General features: G+C 48.3%; 3 protein-coding genes across 7 annotated transcripts; 2 read left to right on the top strand and 1 right to left on the bottom strand.

Moving 5' to 3' along the window:
• Positions 1-16: 16 nt before the first annotated feature.
• LOC125774706 (methyltransferase-like protein 17, mitochondrial) lies at positions 17-1,683 on the top strand. Its single transcript, XM_049444876.1, has 3 exons — positions 17-1,085; positions 1,157-1,437; positions 1,508-1,683. The coding sequence occupies exons 1-3, from the start codon at positions 138-140 to the stop codon at positions 1,611-1,613; spliced, it is 1,335 nt and encodes a 444-aa protein (XP_049300833.1). The 5' UTR covers positions 17-137; the 3' UTR covers positions 1,614-1,683.
• A 350-nt stretch (positions 1,684-2,033) lies between these two features.
• Positions 2,034-14,673, bottom strand: LOC125774668 (serine-rich adhesin for platelets-like). Of its 3 annotated transcripts, none has more exons than XM_049444808.1 (7): positions 13,681-14,673; positions 12,612-13,181; positions 12,173-12,528; positions 12,025-12,111; positions 11,854-11,954; positions 11,484-11,787; positions 2,034-11,408 (listed from the first exon to the last, which is right to left on the bottom strand). In XM_049444808.1, the coding sequence occupies exons 2-7, from the start codon at positions 13,161-13,163 to the stop codon at positions 3,473-3,475; spliced, it is 9,336 nt and encodes a 3,111-aa protein (XP_049300765.1). In that variant the 5' UTR covers positions 13,164-13,181; positions 13,681-14,673; the 3' UTR covers positions 2,034-3,472. The 3 variants fall into 3 exon arrangements, with proteins under 3 accessions (XP_049300765.1, XP_049300764.1, XP_049300766.1); XM_049444807.1 differs by having other exon boundaries at positions 13,985-14,673; XM_049444809.1 differs by having other exon boundaries at positions 14,195-14,673.
• Positions 14,674-15,103: 430 nt separating this feature from the next.
• LOC125774681 (uncharacterized) lies at positions 15,104-20,874 on the top strand. 3 transcript variants are annotated; one of them, XM_049444838.1, is made up of 10 exons: positions 15,104-15,216; positions 16,938-17,016; positions 17,304-17,404; positions 18,082-18,331; positions 18,474-18,675; positions 18,752-18,966; positions 19,051-19,215; positions 19,300-19,652; positions 19,726-20,435; positions 20,508-20,874. In XM_049444838.1, exons 1-10 carry the CDS (start codon positions 15,144-15,146, stop codon positions 20,661-20,663), a joined length of 2,304 nt encoding a protein of 767 aa, XP_049300795.1. In that variant the 5' UTR covers positions 15,104-15,143; the 3' UTR covers positions 20,664-20,874. The 3 variants fall into 3 exon arrangements, with proteins under 3 accessions (XP_049300795.1, XP_049300796.1, XP_049300797.1); XM_049444839.1 differs by lacking the exon at positions 15,104-15,216 and adding an exon at positions 15,347-15,901; XM_049444840.1 differs by lacking the exons at positions 15,104-15,216; positions 16,938-17,016; positions 17,304-17,404 and having other exon boundaries at positions 18,190-18,331; positions 18,481-18,675.
• Positions 20,875-22,003: the final 1,129 nt, after the last annotated feature.

Genomic DNA, 22,003 nt, shown 5'->3' with positions numbered 1-22,003 from the left:
TCTTGCACCCAGTAGGCCGCCAGCGCTGTCAATGCAATGACAGCTGTTCGGTGTAAATGTAAACAAACGTTCAAATAAACATCAACACGCTACCAACAAATACCGGCTCGCACCTATTGCTTATACAACGCGATACGATGAGTATTTTTCTCGGCAGTTTTAGGTCACACTGTGAAAGGATATTAAGTACAAAAAGTTTACAGCTATGTTCGGCAACGTTTGGCAAACTGCACTACACTACCAAAGTTAAATGTGAGCTCGATTCGACCACCGAAAAGGAAATCATCGAGCATGGATTAAAGCCACGCAAACATCGTGGACGGATCAAATGTAACAACACGGCTGTAGTGCCGGAAATACATGATGCGATCGTCAAGTGTGTTAAAGACTATCCCGTCAAGAGTCTCATTGCGGACGGACAACGTTTGAACAATTGTGTTCGATCGCGCAAATGGTACCCGATCGATACAACAACCAACCGCGGCACGAACAGAACCAGCGACCGGATGCCTTCCAGTGCCCGTCGACAGAGTTCAACCGTGTTTGACATGCACGACGAGTACAGCTGTCTTACACAGTTGATCGGACGCGCGGATGCTGAATATGCCGTACTGAAGCGCATCTTTACCGAAATCAAACAACGCGATCCTGAACTGAAGCCTCGAAGCTTTCTCGACTTTGGCGCAGGTGTCGGAACCGGTACGTGGGCTGTGACAGATTTCTGGCGGGAACACCTGTTTGAGATTCTTTCGGTGGATAAATCGCGCCATATGAACGATCTTGCTGAGCTGGTGTTGCGCCAGGGCGATCCCAACAAAGCAACGATGGTGCGGAATGTGTTCTACAGACAGTTTCTACCGGCCAACCCGGAACGGAAATATGATATTGTGTTGAGTTCATTCGCGCTCTTTGATCAACCATCCCGCCGGCGACTGTATGAACTAGCGGACCAGCTGTACAATACGTTCGATAAGTATTTGATTTTGGTCGAGCAAGGTTCGAACGCGGGCTTCCAGCTGTTGGAAGGTATTCGTAACCACATTCGTCGCAATCATGATACGGACGAGAAACATCTATTTGCGCCGGTAAATCGTTGGATGAAGATTCAACTCGTTGTTCCATTCCACTTGAATACAACTTCCCATTTTGCTTCCAGTGTCCCCACTCGATGTCCTGCCCACGTATAATGAAAGACGACGGTACGCCCTGCAACTTCGAGGCCACCTACACGCGCAGTTTTCCATCCTCCGATGGACATCAGTATGGGAGCATACTTTACTCATACCTGGTATATCGAAAAGGTCCCCCGGATAGTGCTCAAGCGTTTCCACGTCTGGTACGACCGACGGCTGTTCGTTCGAAGCATTGCGTCTGTCACGTATGTGCCTCGGATGGCAAGTTGCGTGACGTTGCTTTTACGACGTCGAAACATGGCCAGTAAGTGTTGGGAAGCATAGAGTTTATGGTGAGTTTTCACGGTTCTCATATTCTGTTTGTATCTTCGTAGAATTGTGCACCGATGTGCCAAGGCTAGTCGATGGGGTGATCTACTCCCGATGCAGATCCAGTGGCTGAATAACACCGAAGACGACAAACCAGATGAAGAGACCTGAATCGCCCTGCTTTGCAGTAGAAATGTGAATAGGACATAAATAAAAAAAAAGTCATTTATAATCGAACAAATTCATATGTTGACTGTTGGATGGATTGAAATTTAGCAAAACAGTCGTGAGCATTTAAAATCCACTATCAAGATCAAGGATGTAGCTAATGGGTAGTCCCCATAAGAGGTATCGAAATCGAAATGGTCTCTATAACAGAAGCATTTAAATAGCTCCCTTGTATTGATCTTCCATGAACCTAAATAGAAAATGTCTATTATCGCGATAAGTTTCTAACAACGAAGCTTTAAAGCCTTGGTCTTGTGCTCAGCTCTACAGAGAGACCCAAGTTACTTGCACTTCCCGGACACAACCACTCTGAATCCACATTCTTTCAAACGATTACGGAAAAGAAAGTCGATTCCCGCGTCGTGCATTTTTGTGTAGATTGATTTGTTTGTTTATTATATCTTTCAAACAACTTGCGCGCGCGCGTGTATGATGTATGTAAGTGTGTACAGTGTTATTAATCAATTTCTAATATTCTGTATTAACGCGCTCATTTATATGCTTTCGCAAGCAGGTTGTAATCGTTTGCTCAAATGTATTCAAACTCCAGGTCACAAGTCGTACGCACACTGCAACTGCGGCCAATATGTCATAACTTAACCTGGTATGTATGTATGTATGTTGTGTGCCTTTCAATAGTAACACCCATCGTTTGCTTACCTACATATGACTTAAAAGGAAACGCTGTATGCAGATCTTCCTCCCTAAGTTCGGTACCATCGGCGCACCAGGACTGCACGGCGGGTGCGAACCACCGTTGGCAGCCAGATGCATCAGACACCGGAGACAAACAAACGGGTAGGGGGCCTGCTGCAACAGCAGTATGTTGATACCCTTGTTGCCCAAAAACTATTAACTTAACCACTGGAGCGAGAGACGCGAGACGTTGTACGCTATCGAGAATGGACTGCGGCGGACCCTTTCTCGTTCGTGTCTTTTCGTGTTAAAACACCCTTCTTTCCTACAACTCCCACCTAATATGCGCACTAAAATTCGAGACCATCGCTCTCTGCAGCGTAACTAAACCGATACAAACCAAGGGAAGGAATCGTAAAATAGGAATACTTATCCGATATAGCTGATAATCGAGATGATGTTTCTTCAATAATGTACAAGCCTGCTTTGATTATCCTGTGGTTCTACACCAACAACACGTGTTGCACACTACTCTCTCTGTCTCTCTCTTGGCAAACACTGTTTATCTCTGCTACTGTGATTTTTTTGTTTTGTTTTCATACTTTATCTATCTTTACATGCGTATCTAAAATGGTGATCCTCTACTCCTTTTGTGGAGGTGGATGATCGCGTCTGGTTTTTTTTGTTGTTGTTTTGCTAGTCCTACCGTAAACCCTACATTCCTAACAATACGGGGTGTGTATGTGCATTTGAATTAGATACGCTTGACGGAGAGCAGTACAAACGGACCAGCCGGGCCAGTTGACTAACGTAGAAGGCGCGCCTATGTGAGGGTGAAATAAAATATCGAGCTTACTAGGTAGATGTGGATACGTACTCAACATAATTCAATATATAGTGGAGGTTTCATTATCACCTCGCATCACAACATAATATGCAATACACAAACAAACATTAAAAACCCACCGCCGAGTGCATACATACACATATAGATGGCAAACACAAATTTGTTTCATAATGACGGTTGTTTTTGTTTTAAGATCTGAGGGTAAGGCGCGTAAGATCTGCTTCATGTTCGTGCCCGTTCCTAAAAAAAAAACACCTTCGTGTTTTCTATTTTGCACAGCCTCAAAAGCGAAACTTTCCTTGCGATAAAACTCCCCTGCTTAGCGCCTCATCGGAGGCAGATAGGCCGAGTAGGATGAGTACATGGAGTTCTGTTGCGCACGTTGTATGGCGCTCGGATCCTGATACTGGGACTGCATGTTCATCACACCCATCTGTACCGGGCCGAGTTGGGCTGAATTTTGGATGAAACCAGCGGCCGGATTGCCAATGTAGCCACCGGTTCCCGGTGACTGGCCGGCCGTCGTCATCCGGTACCCGTTCAGCGAACCGTACGGCGACATCAGATTGGTGCTGATCGCCACATTCGGGCTAACGCTGTTCGAACGATTGGCCGCTGCTGCCATGTGCTGGATTTGGGCGGACGATGCGGCCGCCGCATTGCGCCGGGCAGCACCGGCAACGGCCGCTGCTGCGACGGCATTTTGTGCGATCGTCGGCATGTTCATGTTGCCCGTATAGTATTTGTGATAGTTGATCGTGGACATTTGTGCCGAATGGATCGACACCGGTGGGGTGGATATGTTTCGGACAACGTTTTGTGCCGCCACCATATGTCCACCGGCACCACCGCCGGCTGCTGGATTGGCATTGCTGGCACCGGTCGCTCCACTCCCACCCGGCGGTCCACCATGGGGATGGGGGGCGTGATGAGCGGATGGTGGTGGCGTGACGGGAGAGTTACAGATGTCCACATTCGTCGTTAGTTGCTGCAGCTTGGAGAGGCAAGATATTTGCGGACCTTGCTGCTGGAGCTGCTGGCCGGTCCCACCGGGCGGACCACCTTGGCAGGACTGTGGTTCGAGCTGTGGGGTCGGTGTTGGTGTTGGCGTTGGTGCGGGTGTTGGCGCCTGCGGGATCGGTGTGTGGGAGCCGGGGTGTGTAACGCCACCGGACTGTTGCTGTTGCTGCACGTAAAAGTTGTTGGCCGACGAGACGGCACACGACGAAACGGGCGATGCACCGAGACGCTGCTGCGGACTATGCAAGCTGGCCGGTGTGTGGTTGTTGGACATTCGGTGCTGGATCACGCTACCGTACGACGTTGGTGATTGCGGATAGGGTGGCGCTTGACCGGTCAGTGCCAGCTGAGCGCCCAGGTAACCGCTGCTGGCCGCAGCCTGATGCATGTTCTGACCGTGTGCCTGATGGTTCAGCGACTGTCCCGTGATTGTACCGTACGTTTGGTGCATCTGCTGCTGAAGCGCTAGCTGTTGCTGATGTTGTTGCTGTTGCTGCTGCTGCTGATTCAAGGAAGCTGCCTGCATTGCTGCCTGTTGCTGTTGCTGCTGCTGCTGTTGGTGTTGCTGCTGCTGTTGATGATGGCCGGGGCTTACGATCGGTTGTATCACATTGCTAACCATGGGTGGTGTGGTGCGACTCTGGTGTCGTGCCTGTTGTGCGCCCGGTGTCGGCGTATTGCGACTTACTTTCGGTGTGGACGCTCGTTGTGACCGACCCGCTGTACCACTGTTTCCACCATGCCCTATCTGCTGCTGCTGAGCGAGATGTTGCTGCGATGGATGTTGCTGCTTACCGCGACTGCTGCCTCCGTTTCCGGAGCCACCTCCACTAGCGCCACCACTACCGCCACTATTGTTGGCTATTATTGTCATCTGCTGCGGTGGATGCTGCGGACTCGTTTCCGGCACGTGCGTATGCATCGCCATGTGCATTTGTGACTGATGCTGCTGCAGCTGCTGCTGCTGCTGATGCACGGAACAGTCCGAATATGGTCCTCCGATTGTGCCACCGTGCTGTGATACTACGCTGGGCGGTCGGATTGCATCGGCTGAGTTCTGGGAGGTAACATCGCTCGCTATACTAGCCGGCGATTCCAATCCCAGCTGACTTACGTCTATCTCGCACTGACCGTACTGGTGCAAACTCTGCACCGAGTTCGACGTCGTCGATTCTGGCGTGTACACACCGATGGAATGTTCACCGCCCGCACCCGGTGTACCCTGCTGCTTCAGGTCGGGCTGTGCACCGGCCGTTGCCCCACCATCACCATGCAGATCGGTTTCGCCCGGGAAACCGCCCGGCTTCTGTCCCGTAGCATTACCCATCAGGTGCATCGTTTGCTGCTGTACCGAAGCGTGACACGATGCGGCCGGATCGGTCACGGTGGGTGAAGACTTTGCTGCACCGGCAACCATGCACGAGGAATCGTTAAGCTTCGCGTCATTTTTGCCCTTCGGGATCGATTTGTGCTGCTGTTGCGCGTGCTGTGAATGTTGTTGCTGCTGTTGATGTTGGTGTTGCTGATGGTGCTGCTGTTGATGTTGATGATGTTGATGCTGCTGTTGATGTTGCTGCTGCTGCTGTTGCTGTTGTTGGTGATGTTGTTGAGCAAGTTGATGCGGATGCTGTACGATCTGTGCTGAGGACAGATGATGATATTGGTTCGCTTTCGCACACAGCAATCCCGTGTCGTACTGTGACGGGCACAGTTGCTGTTGTTGCTGCTGATGCTGTTGTTGCTGTTGCTGCTGTTGCGAGGAATGTTGCGCTAGATGATGAACGTCCGCAGCGTTGTTACCCTTAAACTTGCTACCATCATCGGTTGCAGCAGCGTTCGAGTTGGATTTAGAAGATGATTTCCCATGTTTCGTTCCGCCCGAGGACGATGATGAGGTCGACTCAAGCGTACTGCCGCTGCCGGAATTGGTGCCCTTGCGGTCCGACTTGACGTTATTCCGTTCCTTCGGCTGGTAGGCAGGCGTTGATGGTGCTTGCGCAACTTGTTGATACTGTTGCTCCTGGTGCTGGAACGAAGGATATAGGTTGGAGGGAAAGCTTCCGTACGCCATGGTGGTGGCTAGATCGAGATGGAACTTGTTCGGTGACTTTTGACTGCTCGTGTCCAGATGCGTAAGATTGTAGCTCTGGTAGTAAGGATCCAGCGGCCAGTACTGGGAAGTAGCGTAACTCGGTAGCTGATTAATACCGGGAAACTGGGACGTCATCTTGTTTAAGTCGATAGTCGTCTTCGGATCATGCATCGAATGCTTGGACGGATGTTTGTCCGTTCGGCACGACGATGCATTGTTCATTCCCATCAGTGTGCTGCTACCACTGGCACTCGTCGGTCCCATCCCAGGACCGGCAGACATCATCATACTTCCGCCGTGAACATTTCCTGTCACTCCAACGGACGGTGCCGAGCTGGCAGGTATGTTGTTTGCTGCTAGACCAGCAGAACCCATGCCACCGACACCCTGCATTGAAGATCCAGCAACTCCCGCACCGTCCATCAACAAGGGCGACATGTTCGATGATGATTTCGCGCTCATGTGATAATGCTGTTGGGCCGATTGCTGCTGCTGATGGTGCTGCTGTTGATGCGGATGTTGATGAGGATTCTGCTGATGTTGTGGCGGATGTTGCTGCGTGTGCTGCTGCGGATGCTGCTGCTGATGCTGTTGTGGCTGCTGTTGATGTAGCGGATGACTGTCCGGCTGCACTACTTTGCAGTGATTACTGATTGCGGTGTTGCTGTTAGCACCTGGATTACTATTACTGCCGTACGTCGCTACCGCATTTTGCTTCATCGCTTCCTTACGTGCACTTGCTTCCGCGCGCTTGGAAGCTGCGGTTACGGGTGCAACGGTGTTCATCGTTGTACTCGCGGACGATGAAGGATGCTCTCCCTTAGTGCCACTCGTACCCGACGAAGAACTGGTAGACGAGCTGGAACCGGAACGTTTTCCGACCTGCGGCAGTTGTTCGCTTGCAGAGGACGACGATGAGTTACTACGGCTCGTCTTACCTCCAATCTGGCCACCTTCTTCCGGTATGCTTACTGGAGCAGCTACGATATTAGTGTTGATAGCAGACGAACTACTTCCAGCAGTGTATTTATCTTTCGCTCGTTTTGATTCCACCTTCGATTCCGGCCCGTATCCTACCACCGCATTTGCATCTGTTGTACTTCGCTTTCCACCATCCGCTAATGATTGGTGCAGCTGTGTGGCAGAAGCGCTTGTTACAACTGCCGTTGCACAGGAAGTAGCCGTGCTGACGACGTAACTGTCAGAACCCTTGCTGACGCTGCCGCTGTGCGAGGATACCATTTTAAACGATTCGTTTTTTACACCCTTTGACGAGGCTGTGGACACAGACGCTACCGTTGAAGAGATTGCAGCATTAGGGGGTGATTTTGTTGGTGATTTTTCCTTCTTAACATCTGCACCAGAAACACATGCTGCGTCCTGTGCCATCGTTGTTCCGGCTAAGGAAACAGGTACATTTGCACTGCTGCCAATCGCGGCCTGTGCCACGTTAGCTATCTTCGCATTGGTCACCTCATCCGTCTGCTTAATAACAGACTGATCCGATTTTTCGTTTCCAATTGCCAATGGTTTCGTTGCTTGCTGTTGGGATGTGTCACTCGAGTTGTCCATCGTTTTCATGAACTTTTTCTTGTGCATTGCCAGCTCATGCATCGTCGGTGCAGCAGTGCTGCTGCTAGTGGTATTATTCCCTGCCGGTACGATTGCCGATGTTTGTTGAATTATTCCCGAATCATTACTACCACCACCGGTAACGTCTTTGCCGTTGCTCTCCTTAACAGTACCACCAGACGTACTGCAATCTTCCCTTGGCCGGATAACTTCGGTTGTTTTTGTAGCGTCTGTAGCCGAATCTTCCTTCGCTTTACTTTCACCCGTGCTAGAGATACTGTCCACAATTACTTTCGGGCGATTACGGAGCGGTTCCGTGTGCTGTTGCTGTTGACTGTGATGATGTTTATCGTAGTTTTCATTTATCTTCAACACGCTGGCCGTATTGTTAGCACTACTTCCAGCACGATCTACGGATGATCGGTTTGTACTGTTGTCGGCATCGTTTGTAACCTTTTGCTTGGGGGAACACTGAGCACCATTCGACTGACCATCCACTATCGTTGTCGTGCCCGTCCCGACGGTCTTCTTCTCAGGAGTTACACACGGTCCGGAAGCGTTACCACCATCACCACCACCACCACCACCGGAACCTTGGCTGCCGACTATCTTCGACGGCTCAACGGTATCCGACACTCCCGACTGCGTCGGCGTTGCATCATTTGTTGTGAGACAGTTTTTTGATTCGGTTATCACAGAGATTTTCTCGTTGATCTCTACTCCATTCACTAGCGGTGCCTCGCTTATAACGCTACTGCTTTGTGACGTTACCTTTGAAGTATCATTTTTCCCCTGGTCAGGAGATGCTTTCGGGGCGGTTCGTACGTAAGGCTCTTTATTTGCCACCGATCGGTTGGTATCCTTTTTCTCCGGTGTAACTGGTGCGGATGAAGGTGCCTGCAGAATGACTCCTTCCTTCTGTTCAGCCTTAATGGTGACATTTTCCTTACTCTGCTGTATGGCACCGGCTGCCAATCCGGTCGGTCTACTAATCACGCTGCTACCTTCCACAGATACTCGGTTCGTCTGTGGACTGGATTCTACCTTCACCGTATTCTCTTTGGAACTGGAAGCAGCCACTGCATTTGCAGCTTCCGCAGGTTGTGTCGAACTGTTTGGGCTTGTACTGGTGCTTGTACTTTCTGACGCTTTTGGCAAAGCTACCGTACTTTCTTGTGCGGTTTGTTGAGTGCTGCTATCATTGTTGGCTGGCTTCGTGTACGATGATATCGCGGACGTAGTCGTAGTTGTTCTATTGGGAACAACCTCCGTATTTTCGTCCTTCACACGTCGCTCGTTTATTGTCTTACTCTTTGAACCTTCAATTTTCGATGCCTTTCCGTTCGGGCTTAACGAATGATCGCGTGGTGCAGCACGTGGTGACACTTTCGGTAGCGTTGTACCATTGTTTACGGTGGTCGCAGCAAGCGATGTGGTTTTAGTGGGAGATTTCTTCGAAATGGTTGGTGCTATTGTTGCTGGTGCACTACGAGTTTCCTCCTCCATTTCATCGTCTGCTTCACCCGATGAATAATCCTCACTTGCATCCGCTACGGGTACGATCATCTTCTTGCCTTGCCGTTTCTTATGGCTACGCCCAGCGCCTGATGTAGGGGAAGTTTTATGGCGTAACTTATTACCGTTCGCACTGTTGGCATTAACGCTTGCTGCAGTTGCTTCCTTCTTCGTGGGAGAAGCCGCAACGGACGATGAGGACGATGAGCAAGGTAACGCATAGGGCGCTGCTTCAGGAACTGTGTGATGTTGTTTTTGCCTCACCGTTCCGGCGGTTGAGGAGCTTCGAAATGGTTTCGTTTTCTCTACAGCCGGTTGCTGTATCGTTTCGGTCTGTTCTTCGCTTTCGATTGTGTTAGCCGGACTACTGGCTAAGCGTTTGGAGTTTCGCATTCCGGTACCGCCCGCCCGTTTGGCAATCCCAGCGACTACCGGTGACGATACTTGTTCAGGCTCGTCGATCAGCGGCGTGTCTCTAGCATTCGAAACGTTGCTGTTGCGACCGAACACACCACCATTTACTGTATCTCCATCGCGTGCCGGCTGTTTGATGGATTTCGTTCTTGATTCACTCACAGGTCTTGATCGTTCCGAATCAACTTCCTGCTCGGAATCGGAAAGCCTTATATTTAAACGCTTTCTTCGTAAACCACTAACCCTGCCCGATATGGGCGAGGCGTCCTTCACCAGATTGCTGTAAGCGGGCGTTTTTTCCTCTACGGTCTCTTCCGAATCCAACCTACGTCGCTTGCGTAACCTTTCGAACGTGTTGACACTTCCCGTTTTGATAGCCTCTTTCTCCTGCACTGCCCGACCTCTTTTTCGTCCAGCAATCCCGGTAGTCATGTTGCGTGAAGTAAGGGCAGCGACCACAGTTTCATCTTCATCCGTGTTTTCTTCCAGTTTCAGTGCATGCGATCTGTTACGGGTACCGCCTGTAACTACGTCGCTAGTGACACGCGGAGTAACAGTGTCCGAAGCCACTGGTGAGAGCTCTCTTCCACGCTTTTTTCTTCTACCAGATTCTCCCTTTCGATGTGGCAGCTGTTGCGAGGCTGCACTATCACCCCTCAGCGTAACATTTCGTGATGCTTTGTTTTGCTCCTTCTCGTGGTCCGATTCTTCTTCCAGTTTTGGACTGACGGTACTAATGCGGCTAGCGGCAGGCTCAGTATCAGCGGTCGTTTCGATCACATCCATTGGAATGTTACTACCATCAAGCTCGGAAAATGATGCCGTACTAGACAGAAACAGTGGCGTCCATCGAAGACATTCCTTCTCAATGGCAAGGCGTGCCCTGGAACGTACCATGCGCTCGTGCTGCTTATCTACCTGCCGCCAATCGATGCATATGAGTGGCTGGTACACTTTAAAGCCACCACCGCGATCGATCTTGCGGTACTTGATGAAGGATAACAGCTGCAGTGCAAGCACAATATCCGGTATAACCATGCCAGTTTCCTGTGAGATTTGCTGTATCGAGAAGGGTACCCGTGATCGGGAACTGGCACCATCGGTCTCCTCCGAACGACACCGGTATGCATGCAGATAGTTCAGCACGGTCGATTTCCAGTACGCGTAATAGGACACCCGGCCAAGATCGGAAAGCGGTTTTTCCGGCGTACCCGGTTGACCTTCTTCGCGGCTGAGCAGGTAACTGAAATCGATCAGAAACCGACCGTACCCTTGGCGCTGGTACTGTGGCATCGTCATAATGCATGACACGTTGTACTTCTGCTGACAGTGCTTTTCCTTCGAGAAATACCCCACCAAGTGGTAGCCCTTGCGATCGTACCGCGTCAGCACGTAAAACAGAAACGGTTCCACGTCATAGTAGAGTGTTTTGTGGTCCAGGAACAGTTTCGCCAGCAGGCACAGATTCTGACAGTAGATTTTGTTCGCATTTCCATCCACCTCGAACACGGACACACCATCGTGGCGATAGATCTCCGTACCGGGCGGATTGCGCCAGGAACATTTGTCCTGATGCCGTTGCAGTACCGCCTTACTCTTGGTGTACTTTAGGCAGAACTCACACAAAAACAGCTTCGGCAGTCTAGCGAAAGGAAGGAACACACGAAACACCTTAGTAAATGTCATTCAATCGTATTGCCATATCGTTTTGCCTTACCTGGCATATTCCTGCGGGAAGGGACTTGAATACCACGTTTCGATTTCATACTTCCCAAATTCTATCGCTGCCGGACAACGATCCTGCGCTGCCATCAGTTTCGATGGCGATTGCTGGAGAATACTTTTCGCGGTCTGGTGATTGGGACGATCGGGTGAGAAATGCCGACCACGTTCACTGTTGTTATTGTTATATTTGCTAGCTGTCTTCGATACACCCACGACAATCTTGGTCGACTGCTCGCGAACGTGCTTGTACAGTTCGGCGTCCTGCTGGGTCACGCCTTCTGGGAGGGTTTGTTTTTCTACGAGACAAATATAATTCATTATTACACCTCAAAACAATGCAGTTTTTCACGGCAGCTGCTTACCTATAGCATCTTCATTGGTTGAATCGTATGGATTTTTGTAAGGTACTGGTAGACTGATAACTTCTGTACTCCCCTTTGGATCTTTTTCGCCAGTGAGTAATCTGTTGAAGGGAAAGAACGATTTAATTGAACATATCTTTCAAAATACTAGATGATTTCAGTTATGCACACCTTTTTCGCTTCTTTTCACCCGTTAGTGGTCGCATTATGCTGGACTTTCTATCACTGTCCCTGGATTGATTTAAGCAATCAGAGCACCTAAAAGATAAATAAACACATCTAGTACAATGTTCTCGATCGCACTTAAAGCAACAATTACCTCCAAGCGGTTTTGCATTTCTTTATCTCCGACAGTGGCGGATTAAGACAGGAAAGGTGAAAATGTTTCTTACAACTCCAACAGTCCAGCAAACAAACACCTTTCACACCGTCCTCGTCGTCGTCCTGATTTGCGCAGGCATCGCACACCTTGCACTCTTCACAGTGCCAAATGTTGCCCTTTTCCAGCAAGCGCGACAGCGTCACCGTTCTGCTGCTGTGCCCATTTCCGGTTGCACAGCTGTCGTGCAGCCCTGCTCCACAACTGCTACAGCTGGTAAGTGCTTCACACTCCTCGTCGGACGCGTTACCGTCCGCCTCCTGGCATACCACACAAATGCTACCGTCGGAGGAGCGCTAAGAGAAGGGAAGAAAAACAAAACATTAAACCAATGTCGTGTGTCTGCAGGTGAGCACGGTCCGAGCCTTTTAGCACTTACATCTAAATGCTTGCTGCCACGCTTTTTGGGCGAGGTCGATTTGCGTTTGGTGATGGGTTTGAACACTGGACCCGGTTTGAACAGCCGACCTTCCTGCATTATCGTGTCCTCGCCGAGGGCGATCCGGATCGCGTTGCGGATGACACTCTTGTAGTCAGTGTCGGTCGCTATGCGAAGGTTGTTCGTCTGCTGTACATAGTTTTCGATCGATTTCTGTGACGACCCATCGAACTCGCCCAGATCACGGACCGCTTTCGCCACCAACCGGGACAGGTTGCTGTCGTTCGTAACTTCGATGACGCGCCGCTGCGTGGAGGTGGGCGCTTTGTACGAATGTAAGCCCTTGTTGTACACCTTCAGCACCGAACCGGCCTCGACTGCTTCCTCTAGCTTTTCCGCCACAATGTCCTCGTGGAACTTGTGATGACTGCCGATGGCCTGGCAGATGCGCTGTATGCTAGGACGCTGCTTCTGGAACCGGATGCGCCGTATCGCCTCCAGGATCCACTCTTTCCACACTTGCGGACTCACGTCATTGGGATTTTCACGCATTTTCTTCGTTTGTTATTACTGCACACGATGCGGCGGTGATAAAGTATGTGAAGATAACAACAACAACAACAAAATTACTTTAGCTATTTGCGCCGAAATAACGCCAGCAAAGCAGGTGCATCTAAAGAATTAATGAATCATTGTAAACATTGCCCCTAAGAACGTATACACACGCACGCACACATTCACATATATACACACACACATATGTACACTTTCGTTCGCTGCAATGACACACGCACACATGGACACACTCTTGAAAGGTGTCTTCGTCGAAAAGCAATCCCAAAAATCTAAATCGTAAAAATATAATGTTTGGCAAAAACAGCAAAAGGGAAGCGCTAACCCTAAACCGGCAGCACCAGACGGGAAGTGCAAAGAATCACCAACACCACCGTGCCCAAAAACCCGTCGTCGCTGATCGGTCGTCTCGCTGTACACACGCGAATTTTTGCCTTTACCATCGCGCAAAAACGCGCACGGCCAATTACCGCCGCTCGCAAAAATAGATTCTCACCGTGGACGGGCAGGATGACGATGATGACGATGATGATGATTATTACCGATGGCACAGCAGCACCATAGGGGCAGCATAAACACGTATTAAACCGTGACCACCGATCTTCTCGCACGGTTAGTATGCTAATCCTTCTGCCGATCGGACACACACTTTCCGGAATTTGCAGCACCGCACGGCGGCCATTTTGATTGTCTTTCTTTAAAAACAAATTGTTTTAATTACACTTTTTTACCGTCCCATGTCCCACTGGTTCCGACTTGGATGAAATTTTTGGACATATTACGGAACACAACACACTAACCTTTTCCAGCTTCAACGCTATCGCACGGGAGCGTACGCGTGTGCGTGTGCGTAATGCCACACACACCGTACAACAGCGCAGCAAGCAAAGCAACACTAGCCACTGCTCTCTTCTGGCGTATTTACGCGCTTGGACCAGAGACGCAGCGGAAGCGCTTGTAAGCAAGTTCCGCTCCGGCCCCTTCGCTACGTTGCTTTGCAAAATATATACCTTCTGCACGTACAGGATTAGCCACAAATCTTCACACTCGGAACAGAACGCATCCAGAAGAACGGCGTTTGCGTTGTCACATCACTTGGTAACCGGGTCAGGGGTGCACTCTTGAATATTTATATACATGTTCATCACTTTCTCGCGCCCATTCTGGCTGGCTTTTTTCAACCGTACGAGGGAGAGGGAAGAAGGTGCGAAAGGATTCCGACGGATTTTGATGCGAAAAAAATGGCCAGATGACGCGGTTCGATTTCCGTTTCCGATGGCAAGCAGCGTTGCGTTCTTGTTTCTTCTCTGTTCACTAGCGCGCGATGCGTCACTGCCTCTACCCGCTTGGGGCAACTTTCAAAATCCTTGATAAAATGGCCAATTTCTTCTCTCGTTTGCACAAAGTAAAATGAAAATAGGGTGCGTGCTGCATACTCTGACTTCGAAGAACTTCAGCTGCCAGGCTGGTCGGTTTATAGCTGGTGGTTGAACGTTTCATCCCTGGTTGGTAGCAGCAGCGGAAAAACGTTGTGAAAGATAAATTTAAACTCACCGTGCTTGATTTCCATCACTTGCATGCGTTGTACTGAAATCATTTTGCAACGTTTTCCTCCAATTTGTTAACATTCCAAACGACAAAGCTTAATAAATTGATTGTACAGCTAATTTATCCCGTGAAATGGCCCAAAACCATCGAAAACGTACCCAAACCCATCTCACGTTCCTGTAGCGTAAAAATCGTTTTTTAAATGATAAATATGCTCTTCATTCACCTGATACACGCTGCTGCTTTATTGTTGCTATTGTGTTTGCAGATTTTATCGTGAAAATTCACCACAATCGTTCAACTTCAAAACCACCCAAAATAATGCGCACTCGTAGCCACTGCAAGCATCTCTCAACTTACCAGTATACTCGTACTTTTTGACATTACCGCACTTGAAATGGGCTGTCAAACATGGATAATAAACGGGTTTGTTGGTGTGGAAAGTTTGTTTTGTCTGTTGATTTGCTAACGCTGCTCAAGTGTCGTAAGTGTTTTTGGGTAATTATAAATGAACAATTTCTCCCAGGTGGTGAATATTAAACAGTTTAGGTGCGACCAGTCGATAGAAAGTGTGAACCGAGCCATTTCGACCGTTGCGTAGCGTATGTACGGGCTAAAGGCATGCTTATCTGGTTGCGTATGACGTCAGTTCTAAAAATACAACAGTTTCGACATCAAGCGGATGGCATGCTCGCTGTACGCTGGATGGATAGCTTCACTCAACGGCTTAGCACAGCGTAGGGACATTGCATGATTCCGAAGACATGAGCGTGAATCGGTGGATCAAACGTTTCTGGCTGGAAGTGTGTGCGTTTGTGCTGTAAACTCTGTGAATCGATTTCGTTTCGATTGTTGTTAAAATAGTACGCGACAATGCTCAGTGGGAAAGTCGTCCACTAGTCTGGCGGGAGTGTAGAGCGATTAGTGTTTTTTTTTTGTTTTTGTGCAACAACAGTTCATGTGTGTTCCTCCTACCCTTGCTCATCCTTGAACTGCGGCGACATCGTTGGAGCTTACCGCGCCACCCATCCCATCTCCTGTGCTAGCACCCACAACAACGAAACAGCATTTTGGTGTTGTTTGATATCGATTTTTCCGCTAGTACTGTTGCTGGTTAACCTTACACCACCTGGACAAGGTTAAAAGGGTGATGCACAGTTGTTTGAAAAGTACGTAACGTCGTCGAGAAGTCGCCTTTTGGCCATATGTTGCATGCTAAGCGCCCCACTGCTCCCAAAGACCCGCTGACAGCGACGCACTCAGATTTATGTTTGTGCGGTGCGACAAAGGGAACAAAAAAAGTTCAATTCTATCTTGTAAATGAAAGGTTTGGCCTTCTGCGTCCACAGACAACCAGTGGACTGGAAAGTTGTGCCTTTCACGTTAATCGGTGTAAAAGTGGCGCGCAAAATACAAAACTGAAAGATAATACGCACTACAGCAAGGTAAGGCAGCGCAGTAGAATAGAAGTCAACGGTTTCTCAAGCGCGCGTAAGACTCTGCCGGATAATCTCGTAATGATCTAATGCTGTACGATGACGCGGTCCGCTGACGAAGCCTCTCCTCTCCGAAGCGATGGTGATCAATCGTCTGGTCGTTGTTGAGGTGACTCGAGGCGATTGTTCCTTGCCGCTTACTCCAACGGCGAAACTGCTGCCGAACGAGCGCACCGTCGGATCGTGTTATGGCACGTTCTCTACGGATGAGTCAGACCGTTCCCGCGGTGACTGCTAAATGCCGTTTCACGAATATTTTGAATTTAATCAACCGATTCCATCATGCACGATCATACACAGCGTCTGTTCGTTGCCGTGTGTGAACGGGATCGAACATTTATGTTTGCTTTTTTTCACCGTTGAAACGCATCGCATACCCGTCACCTGCGTAATGTTTCTCTCTTTTTCTCTCGGTCGCTAACACGCGATCGTACCTCGCGCATACACACACTCATGTTCACCCACGCCCGCGGTTGTTGTTTACGCGACCTCCAGTGAATCACTTCCGGGCAGCGTGCGCAGCCAGACGCAATCAGCGACGAAGCAGGAAACCGAAACAAATAGCCTGAGTGGTTATTTGGGGGCGCGATGATCCGCAAACGAATAGGGGCAAATGATTTATTGGCATGGGCCCGTACGGTTTCTTCTACTACTGGATCAGCATCAACATGTTTTTTTTTCTCCCTCTCTTGCCTTATCGTTTTTGCAGCAATCTCCACGGTCATGATGCGCCCCAGCACGCTGGATATAAAAACAAGCTATCACGATGGATGCTACACGTTCATGAGGTGAGGATTTAACTTCAACCGACCAATTGTTTGAGAACTGCCCTGTAACAAGGCGGAAAGAAAGTGTGACGAAGTACAGACTGATTTACGACCGTTAATCCTACCGATAAGACTGATTACCCTACGCGACTCGTTGCTTATTATTATAGGCACACTTTGTAAATAATTTAACCGAAATGGAAAGATACGGAGAAAAGCGAAAGCGAAACACGTTGCAGTCCGAATTGTGATTTATCTTTTATCCTTATTTATTTATTTATTTATTTATTCATTTATTTCAACCTCAGGGACACTTACAGATGCTGGAAGACACGGATGGAATCGGCAGAAAGTTCCTACATCATTGAGCTGTTTGCCGATCTGCAGCAGTCCCTGTCGAGAAAGCAAGGTAAACACATTACTCGAATAACGGTCATGATCAGTAACGATCAGGATAATAACTAAAATGTTTGCTGGGAAATAGCGGGATTTATATCATCAGTTATGTTTTCTAGGTGAATTTGAATAGTTTAATTCAAAAAGTTTACAATTTTAAATACATGCAGACATTTCTAAATTATCGTTAGTCAAATGCTGCATTTCACATGCATAGTACTTGGTGTTGCAAAGTGTTGCCTAAGGCTTTTGAATAAATTTTGGTAACTAAATTTGAATGTTGTTATCTCTAAATTCATTTTGTGACCATCTGATCTGAGAGATCCGATTATGCTGATAAAAATGTATCTTATGGCTACTCTAATGAATCGTCGACATTGACATTCTGCCCTATAAAACCCTGTATTGCTACTTATCCTTTCCCGCTGTGCACCATCCAATCATCTTCTATTTATGTCCGTTAATATACTGATCGTACAACGTACGTATTGCAGCTTCAAATCCATGCATTACGATCGGTGGATCATTTGCCTTTTTGCGTTTGTTTGTCTGTTTTTTTTCCTTCTTCTTCTCAATATCGTTTTAATCCACATTCCTTTGCCACCCACGTAATTTCTTAAATTAAAAGAACTCTTTCTTTATCTCGTTTCATCCTCAATGCAAATAAACCGCCGTTCTCTGCGGCTTCAGTTCGCGATATTGTGTTTACTATGAAGAATGTCACACGAGCTCCCGCCATGACAACGCGTGCAAACAGCTTGAAAGCGGCCACCACAACACTATCGCCAACATCACAACCGCAAACTCACCAGCAGCAGCAACAAAATCACTCACCATCCATGCCACAGTGCCGGACATCTAATCAGGAACGACCACCGGTTGGCGAACAGTTAACATTCGGTGAATTTACTGCGATAGCATCCTGTACGAAATGTTTTGGGTAGTTGGCCTCCTTTTTTGCACCACTGGACACTGTTTGGTCCACCAAGGCTAGAACAGCATCTACTAACTAGTTTTACTTTCCTTCTCGAATCGAATTCCATCCCATATCCTGCACCGCACGAATGCGAATTGCTTTCTAGCCGACAGTCGTCGTTTCATGCAATGCGGGCGCGCAACGGAGAGGAGCTGGGCAGCGTGTTGGCGAATCACGGTTCGGCAAAGGAAACGGAACCATCGGCTGGTCCGGAAGTGTTTCTCGGTGGTTCATGCAATCCGACTACCTGGCGAGCGGACGTCGCCATTCCGGCACTCGACAGGCTAGGCATTTCGTTTTATAATCCAGTACGTATTATTAGCAACTCAGCTGGGGAGCGGTTTGTAAATGTTTTTTTTATTCATGCTCCAATCTATCTTCCAGCAAGTATCCCACTGGACACCAGATCTGATCGAACTTGAGCACCGCGCCAAGGAAAAGGCGAAGGTACTATTTTTCGTGCTCGACTCGCAGACCCGCTCCACTGCTGGAGCAATCGAGGTGGCACATATAGCTGGGCAGAACTCGAAATATTTATTGCTTGTGCTACTGCCGTACTCCAGCAGACAGAAAATTCTCAATGAAACCCTATCGGAAGAGTAAGTGGTTGATGCGCAGTGGGAACGGCGATTTTATTTTTTCCTGATGTAATGCTAATAAAATACCTCTTTTTCGTCCTCCAGCGAGTATATGGATCTCATGAGTAATCAACTTATACTAAGGCAACTAGTGCTGCGCCGTGGCCTGCCAGTTTTGGACAGTATTCCCACGGCGTTGGAGCAGATCAAGGAAGTGCTACTTGGCAACTGTTGCCCACAACCACCAGTGAATCTAGCATCGCGATTAATGTATGTATAATGCTTACCTACTGTACATTGTATTGTACATTTCCTTTGTGTCAGCTTAATCTAAAAACCTTTCATTGGCTTCAGCTCTCTGCGACGAACGTTTGAGCGAGTTGCGGCGGATATAACGGAAGCGGCCCGAATTAATCTGAAGCAGTGTCAGCAAGCACTTTGCAGTTTAGGTTATCCGGAAAATGTGAGCACCATGGGCAACATTCAAAACATTCTGCTTTGTTACGAAGAGGTGGCGGGGCTCGACGTGCAAACGGAGCTCATAAGACGGGGCGATACCGAACATGTACTTATCAGCTTCGAGGAGTTTTGTATCATTGACGCTTGCGTCTCGATATTGATGCTGGATTTCTATGAACATAACTGCACGTCACCAATCAAAGGCACTAACCTTCAGCAACCTCCAGTGTATCTAACGGATCTGCAAGGTACAGCATTCTCGATTAGGAATTTATCAACATTCGGCAATAGTAATGTTTGTTTCACTTTTTCGTACACTAGCATGGAACCATACAAATCCGGAACTATCACCGTTCGAGAATGGCTCCTCCAAGAGCCCTCGGACATTTGTCTTGCCGAGAAATGGTGAGGAAACAGTGGCTACACCCAATGGAACAACCGATCCGAGGGTGGCTGGACCACTGAGCAGTAGAAGTAGTAGTGGCAGTGAAATCTGCCGTACCCTATCCGTCGATGCTGACCCAGGCGAGGGACCGAAGCTGTCACCCTTGTTTACCGGTGGTTGCCTCCCGGCAGCGATCGACGAACCACGTGCATTTACTTTTGATGGCGATCCCTTCGACGATGACGAACCGCTACTGGGGCGGATTGAAGCCCGGGACGTCTATCTCGGGGGAAGCTGTTGGATGAAGACAAGCTGGCGGCAAAGGTGGGCCTTCCCGATGCTGAAGCGTCACAATCTCAGCTACTACGTGTCGGCCCTACACGAAGGGTTTTGTTGCGGCAAGACGGAACCGGCGCCTGGCGGCGATGCGAGCGGTTTGCAGCAGTTTGACCCGCAAAGCACCCTGCGCTATGATGCCGCCATGCTTGATGCTTGCCGTATCGTCATATTTGCAATTACAAATGAAACACGATCTTTAGCACCCATGACAATGGCCGCGCACTACATCGGTCTAGGTTACAACGTTGTGCTGTGCGTGCAAATGCTATCCTCGAACGAAACTTCATCGAACGGCCACAAACCAATAGTGAGTAGTGCCGGAATTGGGGGAAAAGCCAACAGTGGTTCAATTTACGTACTTTTATTCACCCCTTTACAGCTATCCTCCTCCGCCATCAAAGACTATAACCGCGGGCGGGCCTATTTGATTGATCTGGCCAAACGGCACGGCATTCCAGTGTACGAGGGCTTGGAGGAAACGTTCGACAGCGTTATCAACCGGTTAAGAAACTGTACTGTAAGATACTCAACCTAGCAACATCAAACCCGTACCCGCTTTATTGTGATTTAGCGTTTATTTTATTGCCCTTTTTTTAACAAACCCAACAAATGAAGAGAAGTTTAAACTAATTATACACACAGAACACACAGAAGAAAAAAAAAACCCCCAACACGAACCGTTGATGAGTAAGAAAATAACATAATTTAATAATTCTCAAGCACACACACGTTCACATTCGCTAAAACTTGGTTTCCATTTGCCGGATTTGAAGGAAAGAAAACATGCTACCATATGGTGCCGGGTCGCTCTTTTCACCAGACGCAGGAAGAAAGCGCAACCGTTCTGAAGTTCACGAATGCATGCGTTCCTGTGGGCGTGAGAACGACGTGACACTTGACATAGGTAAGGTCACGTTGCGTTACATTTCTATTTTGACGACACTTTTTACTGAAACACTCCACCAATAACAAGACCGTGTCTTGAAGGGTCAGATTGAGTGTGGTATACGCCCGGTTCCGAACCATTGGGGATGGTCATGGTGATGGCGAGTTTGTCACCGATCCGTGCACGTGCTGCACCGAGAATAGATTCACGAATAGTTCGACAACGATAGTTGGTAGTGATGAATGGTTTACGTACCCAAGAGGCTCTAGAATGTGGGTCAGACGGTTTCTACTCTGTACATCCACTGCAAACCGTTAATGAGCAACCCGATCGCGATGTAAACGAAACTGCTGCAAGCACATCGTATGTTTCGGAACACTGGACAAAACCATCGTTACCGGGCAGGTAAGTAAATTTCTTTTAAAAACATTTATTGCATTACTTTTGGGGCTGTATTTATGTAGACCCATAGATATTAATTAGACATTAACGACCTATAAAGTAATCGGGACAACTATTATGTTAGCAATCTTAACTTAATTCGTGGCGATTTGGTATGGATGGCGCTACTCATTTGTTCGTTATTTCACTTTCACAATGTATAAGCATATTTGTTGTAATCGATAGATTTATTTTATTGCCACCAAGGTAATGATCGATTATGAATTATCTACTACCAGCAGCCTAAAATCAACTGCTCCAGATCAGTAGATCCTTCAGCTTTAATCGCCATATGGCACTGATTCGTTGATGCACTGCCACGAAATAAAATTAAGAAATATGCACCAACAATGTAAATCCTCACCGTATACACCTCTAGAGGGATCGATCATAGGTTTTACATGCGTACATTTTAGCGTTCTATCCCTACTCCCATCTAGGCACTATTTTTAAAGTATACGTTATTGTCGGATCTGGTCTAGAAGCGTCTAAAAATAGTTTGCTAGGGAAAAGTTCACGAAAACGACTTCGCACCAGGGCAGAGTGTT

The sequence above is a fragment of the Anopheles funestus genome, chromosome 2RL (genome assembly GCF_943734845.2).
Source record: "Anopheles funestus chromosome 2RL, idAnoFuneDA-416_04, whole genome shotgun sequence".
Lineage (NCBI taxonomy): Eukaryota > Metazoa > Arthropoda > Insecta > Diptera > Culicidae > Anopheles > Anopheles funestus.
This window is presented reverse-complemented; position numbering and strand designations above follow the sequence as displayed.

Bases quoted from the DNA above. Each gene is read 5' to 3' on its own strand.
- LOC125774668 (XM_049444808.1), bottom strand. From the start codon at position 13,163: ATGCGTGAAAATCCCAATGACGTGAGTCCGCAAGTGTGGAAAGAGTGG. The intron at 12,112-12,172 runs GTAATTGTTGCT...TTTATCTTTTAG, and splicing joins AAATGCAAAACCGCTTGGAG to GTGCTCTGATTGCTTAAATC. The intron at 11,955-12,024 runs GTGTGCATAACT...TCCCTTCAACAG, and splicing joins GGTGAAAAGAAGCGAAAAAG to ATTACTCACTGGCGAAAAAG.
- LOC125774681 (XM_049444838.1), top strand. From the start codon at position 15,144: ATGGATAATAAACGGGTTTGTTGGTGTGGAAAGTTTGTTTTGTCTGTT. The intron at 15,217-16,937 runs GTAAGTGTTTTT...TCGTTTTTGCAG, and splicing joins GCTAACGCTGCTCAAGTGTC to CAATCTCCACGGTCATGATG. The intron at 17,017-17,303 runs GTGAGGATTTAA...TTTCAACCTCAG, and splicing joins GGATGCTACACGTTCATGAG to GGACACTTACAGATGCTGGA.
- LOC125774706 (XM_049444876.1), top strand. From the start codon at position 138: ATGAGTATTTTTCTCGGCAGTTTTAGGTCACACTGTGAAAGGATATTA. The intron at 1,086-1,156 runs GTAAATCGTTGG...TTTTGCTTCCAG, and splicing joins AGAAACATCTATTTGCGCCG to TGTCCCCACTCGATGTCCTG. The intron at 1,438-1,507 runs GTAAGTGTTGGG...GTATCTTCGTAG, and splicing joins ACGACGTCGAAACATGGCCA to AATTGTGCACCGATGTGCCA.